This window comes from Wyeomyia smithii, chromosome 3, assembly GCF_029784165.1.
Source record: "Wyeomyia smithii strain HCP4-BCI-WySm-NY-G18 chromosome 3, ASM2978416v1, whole genome shotgun sequence".
NCBI classification, from domain to species: domain Eukaryota; kingdom Metazoa; phylum Arthropoda; class Insecta; order Diptera; family Culicidae; genus Wyeomyia; species Wyeomyia smithii.
Genome location: NC_073696.1, coordinates 70,752,389 through 70,768,753, shown reverse-complemented (window position 1 = coordinate 70,768,753; position 16,365 = coordinate 70,752,389). Strand labels below are relative to the sequence as shown.

General features: G+C 38.9%; 1 protein-coding gene across 1 annotated transcript in view; it reads right to left on the bottom strand.

Annotated features, from left to right (window-relative positions):
* Positions 1 to 16,365, bottom strand: part of LOC129728339 (proton-coupled zinc antiporter SLC30A2-like) — an 84,072-nt gene that overhangs the window by 18,716 nt on the left and 48,991 nt on the right. Inside the window, exon 6 of the mRNA XM_055686776.1 lies at positions 8,127 to 8,418. Coding sequence (XP_055542751.1) covers positions 8,127 to 8,418 — 292 coding nt within the window. The remainder of the gene's footprint in view (positions 1 to 8,126; positions 8,419 to 16,365) is intronic.

The following is a 16,365-nucleotide window of genomic DNA, read 5'->3' as shown; positions in this document are numbered from 1 at the left end:
TTTGATGCATTACGAGAAATTCTTGGTGCTTCTTCAACAAGCACGATATGCTTGTGCCCATGCTGGTCTTTTCTCCTCAGATAACCTCTAGAGTGCAGGAGAACATCTTGCACTGCGAAAACAACTGCTCTCACACTAAAGAGAAAATTGACGCACATGCTAGAAGAGAACGACAGACGATTTTTATCTGGGGAGCTTCCTGAAAGCACCGCGGTGAAATCTTGAATCTCTCTCTCTTGCGAGACAAAGAACTATGATATACTTTCTCACACGTATGGACATCACGCACAATAGTTACACAGCAGAGCTATCTGCGGTGCGCTTTACAGTTTGTTTCTTGAGCGTGGCAAAAGAGGAAAATAGATTAGGAGAAAAAAATAGACTGCGTTGCTCGTGCCGGTTGAGTTTACTCTGGTCGAATTCGTTTGCGCGATGTAGCCACACGAGGACTACACTTTTGCCCGGTAGGTTTTGTTTTTCACTTTCCAGACTACTCGCCAGTGGACTCTGCGGTGTACTTCTGCGTTTTCTCTGTGATTCACCCCTCTTGTCATCATCGGATGTGAGATGAGCTGGAATTGTGTTTGTCTCTCTGAAAGTTGGTTGAGACACTTTGGAGTGGAGAAAAAAGCAGTGCGGTGAAAACATTTGCTACACGCAGGCACATACTGAAATGGAAGTGCGCGGTGAATTTTTTCTCCGCTCTTTCCACATACTGAGGAGAATGACAAGCTTGCTTGTGCCTTGTCAAATACATGTTGTTTGCACAAAAATAACAAGAGGGTTGTGTGCAAAGCCACGACCGCAAGGTTGAAGTAGAATACTTTTACAAGAAAGATAACCCGGCTGCTTGCGTGTCAGTCATTTTTCTAGTAAATAAACGTTGACTAATCAGATCAATCGCCACTTTCCGCCATCGCTGGTATCCAGTGCAATGCTAGTGCTGCTGCTAAGGGAGGAAGACTGCTGTTGTCGCTGTCTAGAACTCTCATGAGCGGCTTCGTTGTTGTTTTTTTTTTTGTTTAAGTTTATCTGTATTTTTTATGCTTTTGTAGGGTATAATACATGTTTTTTTTTACAAGTATAAGTGATTCACATTACTGTTTTCATCTTTGATGTGGGCAAGATGAGCGGCTTCGACTGAAACAGGCTCTTATATAGGGATGAAAAACTTATCGATAGTTATCGATAGGAGAAAGAATTCATCGATAACTATCGATAGCCATATCGATCGATATTTCCCATCCTTACCCTTATACTGACAAAGAGCACATTTCAAATTGCAAGGTCTATGTTTCTGTCGACTGTGCTTGGGAAGCAATCATGTTAACGACCAATCATGTTAACGACCAATCAGATCAATCGAATTTTGCGCTTCAACAAGGATTGACCATTTTCAATAATATAGTGAGTTGCTTGTCATGATTGGGGCTTGTTTTTAAATTTTGATTGTGCGAAAAATTGATTTTTATGCAGATAATGAAAGTTTCGGCTGTCGTGTTCATGACTGAACGAAAAGATAACTCACTACGTTCTGAGACACGGAGATAAAGTAAAATTTATAACTTTTACAAATTTAAAAATCTGAATTACCTCATTAGAAAATAATAACTCTTCAATCAAGTTTTTATTTCATCCTGAAAAGGATAATTTGTTGTTCATTTCTGTATCGGATAAGATGCCGATCACATCTTTGCGTTATCACTGACAGTGCGAACAAAGTATTCCTTGTGATAAAATAAACAGTGAAAAACTGATTTAGCACTCAAAACTAGACGGCTCACGTGTATTAGATTTATTTATTTATTTATTTACTATTACCAACAGACATAAAATAAATTGTCCTAATGGCTACGTGTTGTCAAAATGAGTCAACTTTCATTGAATGCATTTACTTGTGCCCACTATCGCACAGAGACTGCATTTCACTAAAGTGCATCACTGCATCAGCCGCTATCGATGCTGAGATCCGCTGCAACTAGTGCGCTATCCATTGCTATGCCACAGTTGTGGCCGTTTTCCGCCATCGCTGGTATACACTGCACTGTTAGTGCTGCTGCTAAGGGAGGGCGACTGCTGTTGTCGCTGTCTAGAACTATCATGAGCGGATTCGGCTGCAACAGGCTCTTATATAGGCCAAATAGCATGTTTTAAATTTCAAGGTATATGATTCTGTCGACCGTGCTTGGTAAGCAATCATGTTAACGACCAATCAGAGGTCGAATTTTTCGTTTTGAGAAGGCTTGACTATTTTCAATAGTAGAATAGTGTGAATAATAAAATTACAATTATCTTCTTTTGTAAAGAATTTTAGAGAATTTTCTAATCTATTGCTGCAAGACTCAAGGAAATCCATCGAATACTAACCGATTTATTAGCATTTGAAATTGGACATATTTTTCACTTTTTTCGGTTTTAGATTCTCATTTCACATCCCTATGTAGCCGAACTTACTGAGAGAAGTATTCTACTTCAAAAAAAATGCTACAGTTATAATATCGCCAAATATAAACGTTGTTCTTTCGAGTGTTGTTGAACATATTTCAAAAATTTATTTCCAGGGGAGGCTGGAAATAAAAATATGTACAGTCGCTGAGCAACCACATTGATTCAGTCTGCAGACTCTGTATCAAATTGCAATAATCAAATGAAATGGGAACGTATAGAGGAGCCGAATTATGAAACCACTTGTACAATCAAAATTCATCAGTTAACCCTTAACTAGCCCGTTCATCTGATATCAATATTGTTCAAATCGGTTGTGTAGTTTCTGAGATAATGAAGTTTCGTGATTTTCACATTTCGGTACATTACAGACGAAGTTACAGTTCGATTGCAGTAAAATTCAATAGGGGGTTATGAGGCAGCTGGACCCCTCATTTAACACTCATTTAGTGTAAATCGGTTCAGCCATCTCTGAGAAAAGTGAGTGAGTTTAGGTAGTCTTGTGAATATTTTTCTTTTCATAGCTGGATTTCACATTTTTAAACATAACAGGCAAAATAATAGTCCGATTGCAAAAAAAAATCAATAGGGTCTTATGGGGCAACTAGACCTTCCATTTGACCTTAATTTTATGAAAATCGGTCCAGCCATCTCTGAGAAACATGAGTGAGATTAAATAGTCTCGAGAACACGTTTCTTTCCATAATTCCTTTTTTGGGTAGCCCGTACATTTGAAATTAATTTTGTTCAAATCGGTTGCGTAGTTTCTGAGATATTGATGTTTCGTGATTTTCACATTTTGATACATAACCTCTAAACTAAAAATCCGATTACAATAAAATTGAATAGGGTCTTATGGGGCAAATAAACCTTTCATTTGCAATTAATTTCATTGAAATCGGTCCAGCCATCTCTGAGAAAATCGAGTGAGATTGGGAGAGCGTTACACACACACACACACACACACACACACACAATCACACATACACACACACACACACACACAAACACATACAGAAAATGCTCAGCTCGTCGAACTGAGTCGAGTGATATACGACATTCGGCCCTTTGGAGCTCTTTTATACCTTTAGTTTTTTCAGTGATTGCTATACCTTTCTAGGAGAAACGCTAAAAAAAAGAATTGCTATCAATCTCGTACGGAGGCTCGTGTTAAAACGGTATGCATGGTAACCAAAACAGTACTCAGCTATTTTATCCGTGAAAGATAATTAACATATTAATTAATATCAGTAAATAGGCCATTATTGATTATTATACGATAAATTAATAATAATTTATTTTTTATAAGACAAGAGTGAATGATTATAAGCGAAAGACTCTTCCAAATTTGAACATATTTTTAATGAGTAATGATAAGTTAAAAGGAAGGAAAAATGCCCGCCGTTGAAGTTATTAGTCACGAGCCGCCTTGCGAATTCGTTAATAAGTCCGTGATATTGTTTTATTTGTAACCGAGAAAACTCTTTCCTTGTTCTAGCTTACTTTCGTTTTAATGCAAAAGATGATTTCTCTGTGTCACTTTGTGTGTTTGTGTGTATGTGTGTGTGTGTGTGGGTGTGTGTGTGTGGGTGTGTGTGTGGGTGTGTGTGTGAGTGAGTGAGTGAGTGAGTGTGTGTGTGAGTGAGTGAGTGTGTGTGTAAGTGTGTGTGTGTGTGTGTGTGGGTGTGTGGGTGTGTGTGAGTGAGTGAGTGTGTAAGTGTGTGAGTGTGTGTGTGTGTGTGTGTATGTGTGTGTGTGTGTGGGTGTGTGTGTGTGTGTGGGTGTGTGTGTGTGGGTGTGTGGGTGTGTGAGTGAGTGAGTGAGTGAGTGAGTGAGTGAGTGAGTGAGTGAGTGAGTGAGTGTGTGTGTGTGTGAGTGAGTGAGTGTGTGTGTAAGTGTGTGAGTGAGTGAGTGAGTGTGTGTGTGTGTGTTTGTGTGTGTGCAATAATATTATGCAAGAAAAGACAGTGGCCATTATCATTTATTTCGGGTTTCTATGTTTCGTGATCCAGAACCTGTAAGTTCTACCGACCATTCAAAGATCCATAACAGAATAGCTGAGTACTTGCAGTACATTCCGGAGTGATTTTTCATACGGTACGCCCCGCCTTAAAATAAAAGTACACGCAAAACTTTTCCTTATTACTTTAGAAGCAATAGCGCAAAATTGCCTTTTGGGTAACAAACCTATAACTTTAAAGGCAATAAAATTTTTCCCCAGTCAAGTAACAACACATGCTGACATAAATTTAGCACGTGTTACGGGAGTACGACTATCTAATAATGGTCGTTTCAACCACATGCAAGATTTTTTCTGTCGAAAACAGCTTACTTTCCATCTCAAGCAAAAAAAAATCACACACCGTCGCATATGTTGCACATGTTACAAGTTTCTTCAATCTCCAATTCATCCGGTGTGCGTGTATTAGTTCGCATACGGAGTAGAGAAAAATATGACAAGAGCTGCCAAGCTGCATTTTCCCGTCATAGAGTATGCAAACGTTGAAGATTTCAAAGACTTGAAATGCGTCTTTAAATGACATCACGATCTGTAAACTGCGTTAGAGAAAAACAAAAACATTCGCTTTCCTGCAAGATATCTAAAACACATACTCATTGGTTCATGGAAACTCATTTGCACCTGTTTGAAAATACAATACTCGTACCTATCCAGACAATATTCGCAACTTCGGCAACTCTGGTCAGACAGTATTACATATTTCCATTTCATGTAAACACTGGGGGACGAAACGAAAGTGTTTCTAATTAGACATTTGAGGTTGACGGGTGAGATTCCCATTATGTGTGAATGAAGGGAAGCAAAAATGAATCTGATCGTTGCATCAATACAAATGCAACGAGTGAAGTCTTGCTAACACATGCATTGCGGTGGGTGCTTGGCTGTATGTTCTCCTCCAGAAACACATACAAGCGTGTGGCCGTCATAATTTTTATTACTTTTTGTTTGTTACTATTTGTGTATAATGCGCAGTCATAAGACACAATAAGTAATAAAAAATTGCCCTAAAGTAGTAAAATGTTCCCCGTTTGCGTTGGGTGTAGAAACTTCAAGATTCTATTGTGATTTAAAGACTTTCAATTCGATTCGATACATTGATATCAAGTAAATTGACCCGCATTATTATGTTATGTTTGTTAAATAAAGGAGTGGCAAGATAATTAAAAGAATAACTAATTAAATAAATCTCACAACATACATATGTATCAAAACAGAGCCTGAAAGTTGTTGACAAAGTGCCAAACTTGTAGTAAATCAATAATGTGTTAATCGATGGTCTCCGCGAATGCAACACTAACAAAATTAAACTAAAAGTAATAAGAATTAATCAAAAAACAGAAAAAAAAGAAAAACAAGATATTTATTTGCATTGCGTTTGTTCCATTTACGGTGGAAATAGCAGCACTGTCTGTCCACTCGGACATGCATACAAGCTATCATGCAAGCCTTCATGTGGGAAGTGAATGACGCTACTTTTTATTATCACTTCCAATGTAGGTATGAAGTAAAATGTTGTAATGAACAAAGAGATCACTTTTAAACTGCCTCCAGCCTGTGGACTCTACTCATCTTTAGTAGCATCGTTTTGGATGGAAGATTGACTCTGCACTTATAAAAGCAGTGTTGCCAATCCTTCTATGTGTCACTTTTTTGATCCCGAAAAAAAATTAAGAAAATCCACCTTTTTTGAAGCGGTTCATGGGGAGAATCCCTCAAAGCTTATTTCGTTTAGCGGGCTTTGAGGTAATGTTTTTTTGAAAATCTGTTTTTGTTGTTTTTAACAAAGGAATATCAATTAGGTTTTTACGTAAGATGTACATTTTTTTTTTCTTCACAACGTAAGATGTACATGTTTTGTAGATGTTCATCACACAGCATATCATATTAAATTCAATGATTGAAGCATATTATCGAAATGTGTTCTTGATGGCAAGATTTGTGTTTTATAAGTTTAATAAGCTTTTGATAAGGGATTTTTGATATTTTAATTGACCTCGAGAACCTCGATATACGGAAGATTGATACAAATTATGCAACAGAAATGAACTCCTTTTCATAGTTTAGTATTCTTCTCGCTAAAGATGAGAGTTCGAAGTGCCTGAATTGAGTGTACATCTTAGTGGAATCGGGTCGTTTGTCCCCCAAAGGACTTTAACATGGGTTTATTCTCCAGTTTTCTCTGCATCACAATCCCTTATTCCACACTGAATTCTACAATAGCATTTTCCTGACCAAACTATTTCTTTTTATTATCAAACTTACCAGAGAATCATTAAATGATTTATTTCAGGTAATTGTGGTTTTTACGCGATATTGGCAAAAGGAACGAGGTTCCCAAAAAAAAAATATAAAAACAGAATATAAGTCCTTATTTCAATAAAACTGACCGGAAGTATCGTAGTCCTCTTCAGGGAATTGTAATTGGTGACATTTGTACGGGGAATCAGGTTTAAACTAGACTCCTTTTTCTTAACAAAATAAGTAAGCAAAGCTGTGAACTTGATGAAATGATAAATTTTAGTATTTTTCTTTAGATTTCACTGCTATACAACAAAAAACACTAAAATCGATCATTTCCTCGAATCCAAAGTTTCGCTAGATTTACCGGAAAGTGTTTTTTTTTTATAAAATCGTAATTCCACTGTACTGTCAATAATATGAAGTGTGGTGTACAGAAAGTTTCTAGCTTTATGATGAGCTCAAACAAAGAAAAAAAAGAAGGAAAATTCCAGACAGCACCGAGACAACTGGACGGTGTTTTAATAAAACATAAATTCTAAAAGCAACTGTCGCAGTAAAGCATGTTCATGATTTGAAGCAAAATTGCGCACGTCATCGGCAGTTTCAACTGCCATATACAATTTTCTTGCCGTTCCACTGCAAATTTTGCAAATAAGCATTAAACGTTTCGAAGTCCAAATAAGCGTGACAAATAATATAGATTTTGCAGAGTAGTGCACCACTGATTGTATATAATAGTGTTTTGATTGAAAGGTTTAGTAAACAAGTTATTTTTTATTTTTGCGGCAATCAATCATCTAGCACGATCTTTCCAATATAGGACCAACCTATTTTTCCACTTTTTGTTACAATTGAAAGGTTTCGTTGAGTATATGAACAATGTTTGGAAAATCCTTTGCTCCAATTTAGCAGTTTCAAATGAAATTAGCATCTAGCAGTCTAAAATTCATTCTAGTTTAATGATATAATGACTGAATATGGTGGAAAATCTTGGTGAAAACCGTATGCTTTCTGCGTTCAAGTTCTAGTTTTGTATCATTCAATCATCTAATTGAAAAAAAGTTTTCAGCAAATCTGTGAATAATAAAATGATAATTGAAGTCCAGTAAATATATTGGTCGAATATTGACGCAACATCTCAAACCGTTGCACCATATTCTAAAATAAATCAAAACAGTGACTAAACACACAAAGGTTTAAACCGCAGTTATCGTTCCGCAACCTTCAATCAACAACCGATATTTCAAAAACTGCCTGTGCGATATCGCTAGGAATACAAAGTCGCGCATACAACAGCAGAGCATCATATCGGATATTAAATTTCGCTACCACCGAAACTCCTAACAGAATGCACACATCAGCCGGCAATATTGCCGAAACCCTGCAATGCAAATAATACACGCACGACGAGGTAACTCACCAGCAGGGCATCCTTCATAATCGCGATGGTGGTCATCAGGACCAGGATCGAGAACAGGAACGTACAAATCGGATCGATAATGCTCCACTCCGGTTTGAAGTAGATGACAAGAGCCGCTATAAACACGCCGAGACTCTGCACGAAGTCGCTCAGCACGTGGATGAAGGCCGCCCGCACGTTGATGTTCTCCTCCGAGTTCGCCCCGTGGCTGTGGCTGCCCGACTGTTGGCTCCCGTTCAGGGATGACGTTGATGAATGGCTGTGACCGTGGCCGTGCAGCGCTGCACCCATGCTATTGAGGGAGAGATTGCAAGAGAACAAAGAAAGACGCCTGTCAGAATAGATATTGCTTTCCGATTCGATACTGTTTTTGCGGTGAAAGGGCGTACGGAATGAGTAAGTCATGCACTTGTGCCACAGATTGGCCGACTGTCGTCGGCAGCAGACGCACAATTGTTGATCGATCAGTTGTTTGCTTCTATTGTCACTATGTAAGAATAGAAATGGATTCCTAGATTAAAGATATATCTGTAAGTTCTAGTATTTCTGTCCTCTTTGCGTAGATATTTCATGGGCTTCCCATTCACAGTCAATAATCTATCACATCAAAGACTAGAAATGCTACGAACTATAAAATAAGCTGCTTTTTAAGTTTAAATTAGAGTGGGAACTAATTTCTGTGTAATCAAATTTCAAACGAATGAGCAAAATTTTAATTTCTAAATCCATTCCACATGGTAACGTTTCACAATTGAATTTAAAAGCTCCGTTTAACTTTCCGCAGCCTTTAGTTTCGAAATAAATGAGATTGTGATTGGTGCGAAAACTGACGACTGACGAAAATTAATGAAAAACCTATAAACTTTTTGTATTTAATTGTGAAACACGCACGATGACGCACCGTTGTTCATGCCGGCCTAACCAACTTACTGCATGGCAGTAACAGATTGGAGCACAAAACCAACCCTAACGCAAAGTGTACGAGGCCGTCCCACCAGGAAGTCACACCGTAACCGTATACAGTATATGGCAAGTCACGGGCCAGCCAACGACGCGGCACGACGTTATCATCGTCCCCGCCGACAGAAGAGCAACAGATTATCCTGCGAACCGTGCTGTTATACGCCCATGGGAACCCTTCGGCCTTTGCTGCTGTTCCCAGTGCTCTACAGACCGACTGCTTGTGCTTGCTCACTATCAGCCCAAAATGCATGGGGACCTACCGTGGTGAGTTCAGCATGATAGGGGTCGTGAAAACGGATATATAAACCTAGATTTTAATTTGAACTTAAGTTTAATTAGGAAATGTGTAAAAAAATAAGTCAAACCATAGAATGAGTAAAAAAATGGGTTTGATGAACTCAAGGCAATTCCGTGTGCCTTTGTGTAAAAGTATGGAAGCACCAGAGCATTCAGAACGAAATAAATTTTACCCTTTTGCAAGTTCCTCAATCAAAAAACATCATTCTTTTAGATCACAAATTCCATCCTTTCAGTCGAGACAGCCTAGCGGGAAAAGGTTACACTGAGTGGCCCGCTCTTGAACTATGGCGAACTTTCCGACACAATGGTTGTGACGTTATTTACGCAGAGCACTCTCCAGGCCGCTTTGCTTTTACGCTGCAAGACCCAGCAAGCTAGACGTGAAACAATGAATAATAGATGGTGCCCCGTCAGTCAACGACGGCTGGTTTACGCACATCCGTCAATGCTCTCCTGATACGAGGGCGTTAAATTTCGGAATTTTTCCTCTTTCCACGGATCGATCAAGCTGTCTGCCATAGACAGGGTAGTTTGAAGCCGCGTCACCATGGTTTAATGATGTGTGTCGGTGTGAAGGTTTTCACTGCTACCACAATTGCCTGGTTGTTTGATATGGTCGCCATTGAAGGCTGTTCGGAATTTAAATGGTTTTCGAGACTATCGATTATTGAGAGAGAGAGAGAGAGACAGAGCGAGTGAACCTCACAGAAGTTGCCAGCTTAGAAAGGTCGGGAGTACCAAAATCAATCCAATAACCTACCATTTACTTAAAGTAAAACATTTATTTATTTTTTCCCAAGTAGGTTTTTCTCTAATTTATTTCATGAACCCAACATTTAACCCTCTATTGCCCAAGCTCGCCTTTAGACGGGCTTCAGTATAATCACTTTGAATCTTTACTAAATACTTGAGACCGCGACTGATATTATAATAACTGAACGCGTTGTGAACTGTATAGTTTAGCCACTATTTAATCTAATATTTTATATCCAACACCCAGTCTTGCATATAAGGTTTAATCTATTGCCAAAATGCAAAGTTTCAAAAGTCCGTATATCAAACAAGAATTTCGCCATAAATAACGCAATCTAGGGGACACAAAAAAAAAAAATTGCAAGTTTTGTGTTTGGTGTTCTCAGATACGCGAGAAGTGATAGGCATGACAACGGGAACCACGCGTAGTGGGTGGTTCGATGCTGAGTGCCTAGAGGTGACGGAGGAGAAGAATCGAGCCTACGCCAAGACGTTAGTAGCAGCTAATCGTGTAACGCGTCAGATGCGGGAGAAATACCGGGAGGCAAGAGCTGCCGAAAAGAGGCTTCATCGCCATAAGAAGCGTGAGCACTACGATCGCGTCCTCGCGGAGGCGGAGAATTGCTTCACCAGGCACGACACGAGGAGCTTCTATAGAACGATCAACGGAATCAGGAACCGGACCGTGCCAGTACCTGCCATGTGCAATGACAGGGAGGGGAACCTGATTACCGATAAATCGCAGGTGGCCAGGCGTTGGAAGCAACATTTCGAAGTGGGGTTGAACGGCGAGGAAGGGAGGAGAGTCGTCGAGGGGAACAGGATAGAAATTGGGGAGGACGGACAAGCTGTGGACCCACCAACATTGGACGAGGTGAAGAATGCTTGCAAAGAGCTAAAAAACAACAAAGCCGCAGGGAAGGATGGCTTACCGGCCGAACTTTTCAAAGTTGGGAGCGAGCGGCTGTGTAGTGCAATGAATTGCAGATTATCCTAAGGGTATGGTCTGAGGAACAACTACCTACGGACTGGTTGGAAGGACTCATATGCCCTATCTACAAGAAGGGGCATAGACTCGAGTGTAGTAATTATCGAGGCATAACCCTCCTCAATTCCGCTTACAAAATTCTCTCCCGTATCCTGTTCCAGCGACTGAGGCCGTTGCAGAAAGACTTTGTTGGAGAATACCAATGCGGTTTTCGAGTGGGGCGATCTACAACGGCCCAGATGTTCACCTTGAGACAGATCCTCGACAAGTTTCGAGAACACAACCTGCAGACACATCATCTGTTTATAGACTTTCGAGCGGCGTACGATACAGTGAAACGCAACGAGCTGTGGCAAATAATGCTAGAACATGGTTTCCCAACTAAACTGATTAAACTGATACGTGCGACGCTCGACGGTTTCACATCATGCGTCAGGACAGCGGGCGAATTTTCGGACGTGTTGGTGACGTTAGATGGTCTGAAGCAAGGTGACGGGCTCTCGAACTTGCTGTTCAACATAGCTTTTGAAGGTGCGGTACGAAGGGCAGGTGTGCAGAGGAGCGGCACCATCATCACTAAGTCTCACATGCTTCTGGGCTTTGCGGACGACATTGATATAATTGGTGTTAACCGTAGAGCAGTTGAGGAGGCCTTTATGGCTCTCAAAAGGGAAGCTGCGAGAATTTGACTCACCATAAACACTGCCAAAACGAAGTACATGGTGGCTGGCAGAGAGCGTGGTAGTTCTACGGGTGTTGGTGCTGCGGTGGAGATGGATGGGGATACTTTCGAAGTCGTCGACGAATTTATTTATCTTGGTACTCTCGTGACATGTGACAACGAGGTGAGCCGCGAGGTGAAGAGGCGGATTGCGGCGGCGAATAGGGCTTATTACGGATTGCGTAGCCAGCTTAGGTCCCGTAGCCTACAGATCCGTACGAAATTTGCGCTCTATAGGACTCTGATCCTCCCGGTGGCGCTCTACGGACATGAATCGTGGACGTGGAAGGAGGCCTATCGACGAGCGCTTGGGGTCTTCGAGCGTAGAATCCTGCGATCAATACTCGGAGGCAAACTAGAGAACGGGGTGTGGCGCAGGCGCATGAATCACGAGCTGTATGAAGTATACAAACACGCTGATATTGTCAAGCTGATGAAACACGGTAGGTTACTGTGGGCTGGCCATGTAGCACGAATGGCGGATGAGCGACCGGCAAAGATAATATTTAGTAGAGAACCGGATAGAGGCCGACGACTTCGAGGCAGACCGCGCACGCGCTGGATGTGTGCTGTCGACGAGGATGCCAGAGCAAGGGGAGACTGGAGAGTGGCAGCCCAAGACCGAGTTTTGTGGAGACCTATTTTGGATTCGGCATAGGATCTTAATGATCTGTCGCCATTAAAGTGAAGTAAGTAAGTTCTCAGATACGGATATTTTCCAAATCAACTCTCATGAATAAAACATGTCTGCGATCAGTGTTGACTGCAAGTCAACAACAAATATACAAATGATTTAAGATAAAGATACCGACCACGTATTATTTATCATCACAGAGCTAACTGACAGAAAATTATAAAACACATCAGAATGTAAAAAATACAAAAGTAATTAATACATAACGCTTATAGGTATAAATTACAAAAAATCATCTACGAGAAATAATATAAAATGCTGAAGACTAGTACAAGCACACAGTTTTGGGTTAAGAAGATTTTTTTCTGTTATCTCTACATTTAAAATATTCATGTCGATAAAACAAAGCTTAAACTGACTCCTTTAATATGCGTCACGAATGCACAGTGGTCAAGATCGTCGATTTAGTGGTATTTAATTTTTTGTGCAAAAACAGCTGTTGTTAGGTTAATAGTATATCTGAAAGATATTTTGTGTTTAAAAAGGCGCTTCTTTTTAGAAAATAAAAATTAGGGTGGCTCCATTTTTATTAAAAATAGCAAAATTAACTTTTTTGTTGATAAAGATACGGTTCTTTTTAGTTCAGAGGAGTTGTAGATCCATTAATTCTAAACAACTTTACCAAAGAAAGCTAGTCTCTATCTTGCAAACATTTCGCGGTACAATGAATTTAAAATAGCAAGTTAGGGTGTCGCTGAAAAATCGATGTAACTTTTTTATTTTTTATTCTATCAAAACTTGGTCTCTAAACAATTTTTAGGTCTTTTTGAGGTGCATATTTTTTCTGGATACTTGAAAGCGCTATCTCATTCACAATAAAAGTTATTAGATTTTTCCTTTCAAAATACCCCCTTTTCAAATGTTTGTATCTAGTTGAATAGCAAACACAACTTTACGAACTAATTTCATTTTTTGTCATATTGACTTACATTTTAAGTTTAGTAAAGCGGGCAATGTATGTAGTTTCGCGAGAATGCAAAGATGAACGGGAATAGAAGATGTGACTAGAATTAGAAAAAAATTTCCCTCGTTTCTAATTCTAGTCACACCTTCTATTCCCGTTCATCTTCGCATTCCCGCGAAACTACATACATTGCCCGCTTTACTAAACTTAAAAAGCAAACACAAACTAAAACTATTGATTGCGTTTGAAAGGTCGTATTTTTTTGTATATAATATCTAAAATTTGGAGGGTGGATATTTTTCTATCTCAAATAAATTCAAATTGAACTTTGCGTTTTTGGTTGGATTTCGCGATACATGTCACATGCATGCTACTATATTTTTTGTTTTTAATTTTTTTTGTATTGATCGGTCTATATCACTAAACCCAAACGTAAGATCATAATTATTAAGGAGTTTTTTAATAGTTCTATGACTCATGAGAGCCATTTTTATAGAAGTTTGCAACACTCAACAGTATATTTTTATGTTCTGTTTGTATTGTGTTTTCAGCATGGTGAGCATTACTTCAGCACTAAATACAATGTGTTTTCTGATTTCTCGGTTTGAATTTGAATTTGTTTCGTGCTTCCTGTGCCTCGTCGTTGCACAGTTCAATTGATAAAAGCGTACCTATGTTATTTTACGAGAATGTGAAAAAGAACGAGATCTAACAGTTCCACAGAGGCTTAGAAAAAAATATGTTCATCATCATAGCGTATGTTCGATTTTCTCAGTATATGTTTCATACTTTTATTGTTGATTAACGTTAGGATTACGTAGAAACTCTTAAATATTTCTTCATTGAGGTTTGTGATCTCTGATCCTAATTCATATATATTGACAAATCTGCGAGCTAAATTCTGTTATACTCACCATCATATAGAAGCTCACTAATTCGCTTTCAACGCATTCCGAATGGCGATTTCTCGTGCGTCAGAAACCGGGTTGTCGGTACTCACCACAACGGTTTAGCCATAGTTAAACGATAGCTTACTTTCGCCAAGAGATTCATGAAGCGCATGTAGGCGTGCGAGGGTGACATCCTAAAGTTGTATTTTTCAGGATCGTCAACGTCACGATCGCTTTTAAATGTTCTTCCTTAACGATGACGTGTATAAAAAACTTGTGAATTTATTTTAGTGAAATAATTCCCCACTTTTGTCTCCTTTATGTAGGATGCCATTTTCGATGTAACTTAAATGCTGTCGATAGAAGTAGGATGAAGTTTTACCTTTGTTATACTAAACAAAGGTTATAAAATCGGTCCAAAAACGCAAAATAAATCCAAGATCCGGAGGGCCGAATCGTATATACCATTCGACTCACCTCGACGAACTGAGCAACGTCTATTCGTGTGTATGTGTGTGTGTATGTGTGTGTATGTGTGTGTATGTGTGTGTATGTGTGTGTGTGTGTGTATGTATGTTGTCTGTATGTATGTGCCGCAAAATACTAACGCACCTTTCTTACAGAACGCAATATCCGATTTTGATGATCTTATACGCAAACGAAAGCTACTGTTCTCCCCCAGAATGCTACCGAGTGGATTTTCGATTAGTGGCTTAGATTTTGAATTATTGATCAAAGAGTGTTTTTTATATAAGACATTTAACTTTTAAGGCAAAATGAATGGCACGGAGGGCCATGTGTTGTATACCAAACGACTCAGATCGACGGACTAAACAATTTCTGTATGTATGTGAATGTGTGCCTGTATGTATAGCTGTGTAAATATGTTGTTTATATGTGTAGTATATCAAAATCGAACAAAAAAAAAAAACAAAAAAAAAACCCTTTTTACAGTACGCATATTCCGATTTTGATGTTCACATGCTCAAATGAAAACCACGGAGCTCTTTGAAAATCATACTGAGTGCGATTTTTTATTGGTTGCTTGAACTGTAGAGTTTTGACCAAAGTATATTTTAGACATGGGATATTTTACTTTCTGGATAATTTATCTCTCTCTCCATACTTTTCCTTCTTCTCTTTCCTTTTTTTTTCGCATCGCTATTTATTTCTCAAAGGAAAGCAACAATCATCGACAACTTTACATAATTTTTACACTTTTCGTAGTGCGTCTTAACTGGTGTAAATAAATTAATTTTAGAGCAAATTGCAATGCTTCTTAGCTTCTTAACTTGCTTGCGAAGCTTCCGTCCACACTTTCTTTAAAATATATAATCAATTGTACGTTGAACCCAGATTTGCGAAAAATAAGAAGCTTTTACAGCTTTCGGGGAGTATTGAAGCAAAACCTGATCCCAGAGTGTGCAAATGTAACACAATTAGCGATGCAGATATTGCAGATGCAGAAAACATAAAATAATCGCTGTTTTGTTTGCAATGCAACGTTTTGAACAGCTGGAAAATTTTTCAGTTGAACTTTTATTTGATGTTTAATATTAGGATCTAAATATACTTTTAACTCGTGACCAAGAATTTGAAAAATTGTGAACATGCGAGATGAGTTTGGATGAAACTGAAGCAACTTTACATGGCTATACACGTTTACTAGTGTGCGCAGGTGGAAAGTCACTTATTCCTATGATATGATACACTACTACGCTGGTTTCTAATTAAAGACAAAGTGCAAATATGTTATTCCATTTCTCGTTATCGCAGGAAGTTTTATAATATATTTATTTCGGATTTTATCGTACCGCCTAGGCCTTCGAAAAGAATAATGTTCTCGTCTACAATCCGAAAATCCGAATCTCTCAAATGTCGCGAAAACCTTCATTTTCAGATTATGCATTTGAGATAGAATTGAATTGACAACTTTCGTCAATGGTTATATTTTTTTCTTTGTAATGCTGATATGAGGTTAGTAGAAGTTTGCTTCAATTCGTAAAAAAGACTTGATGCTGATTCA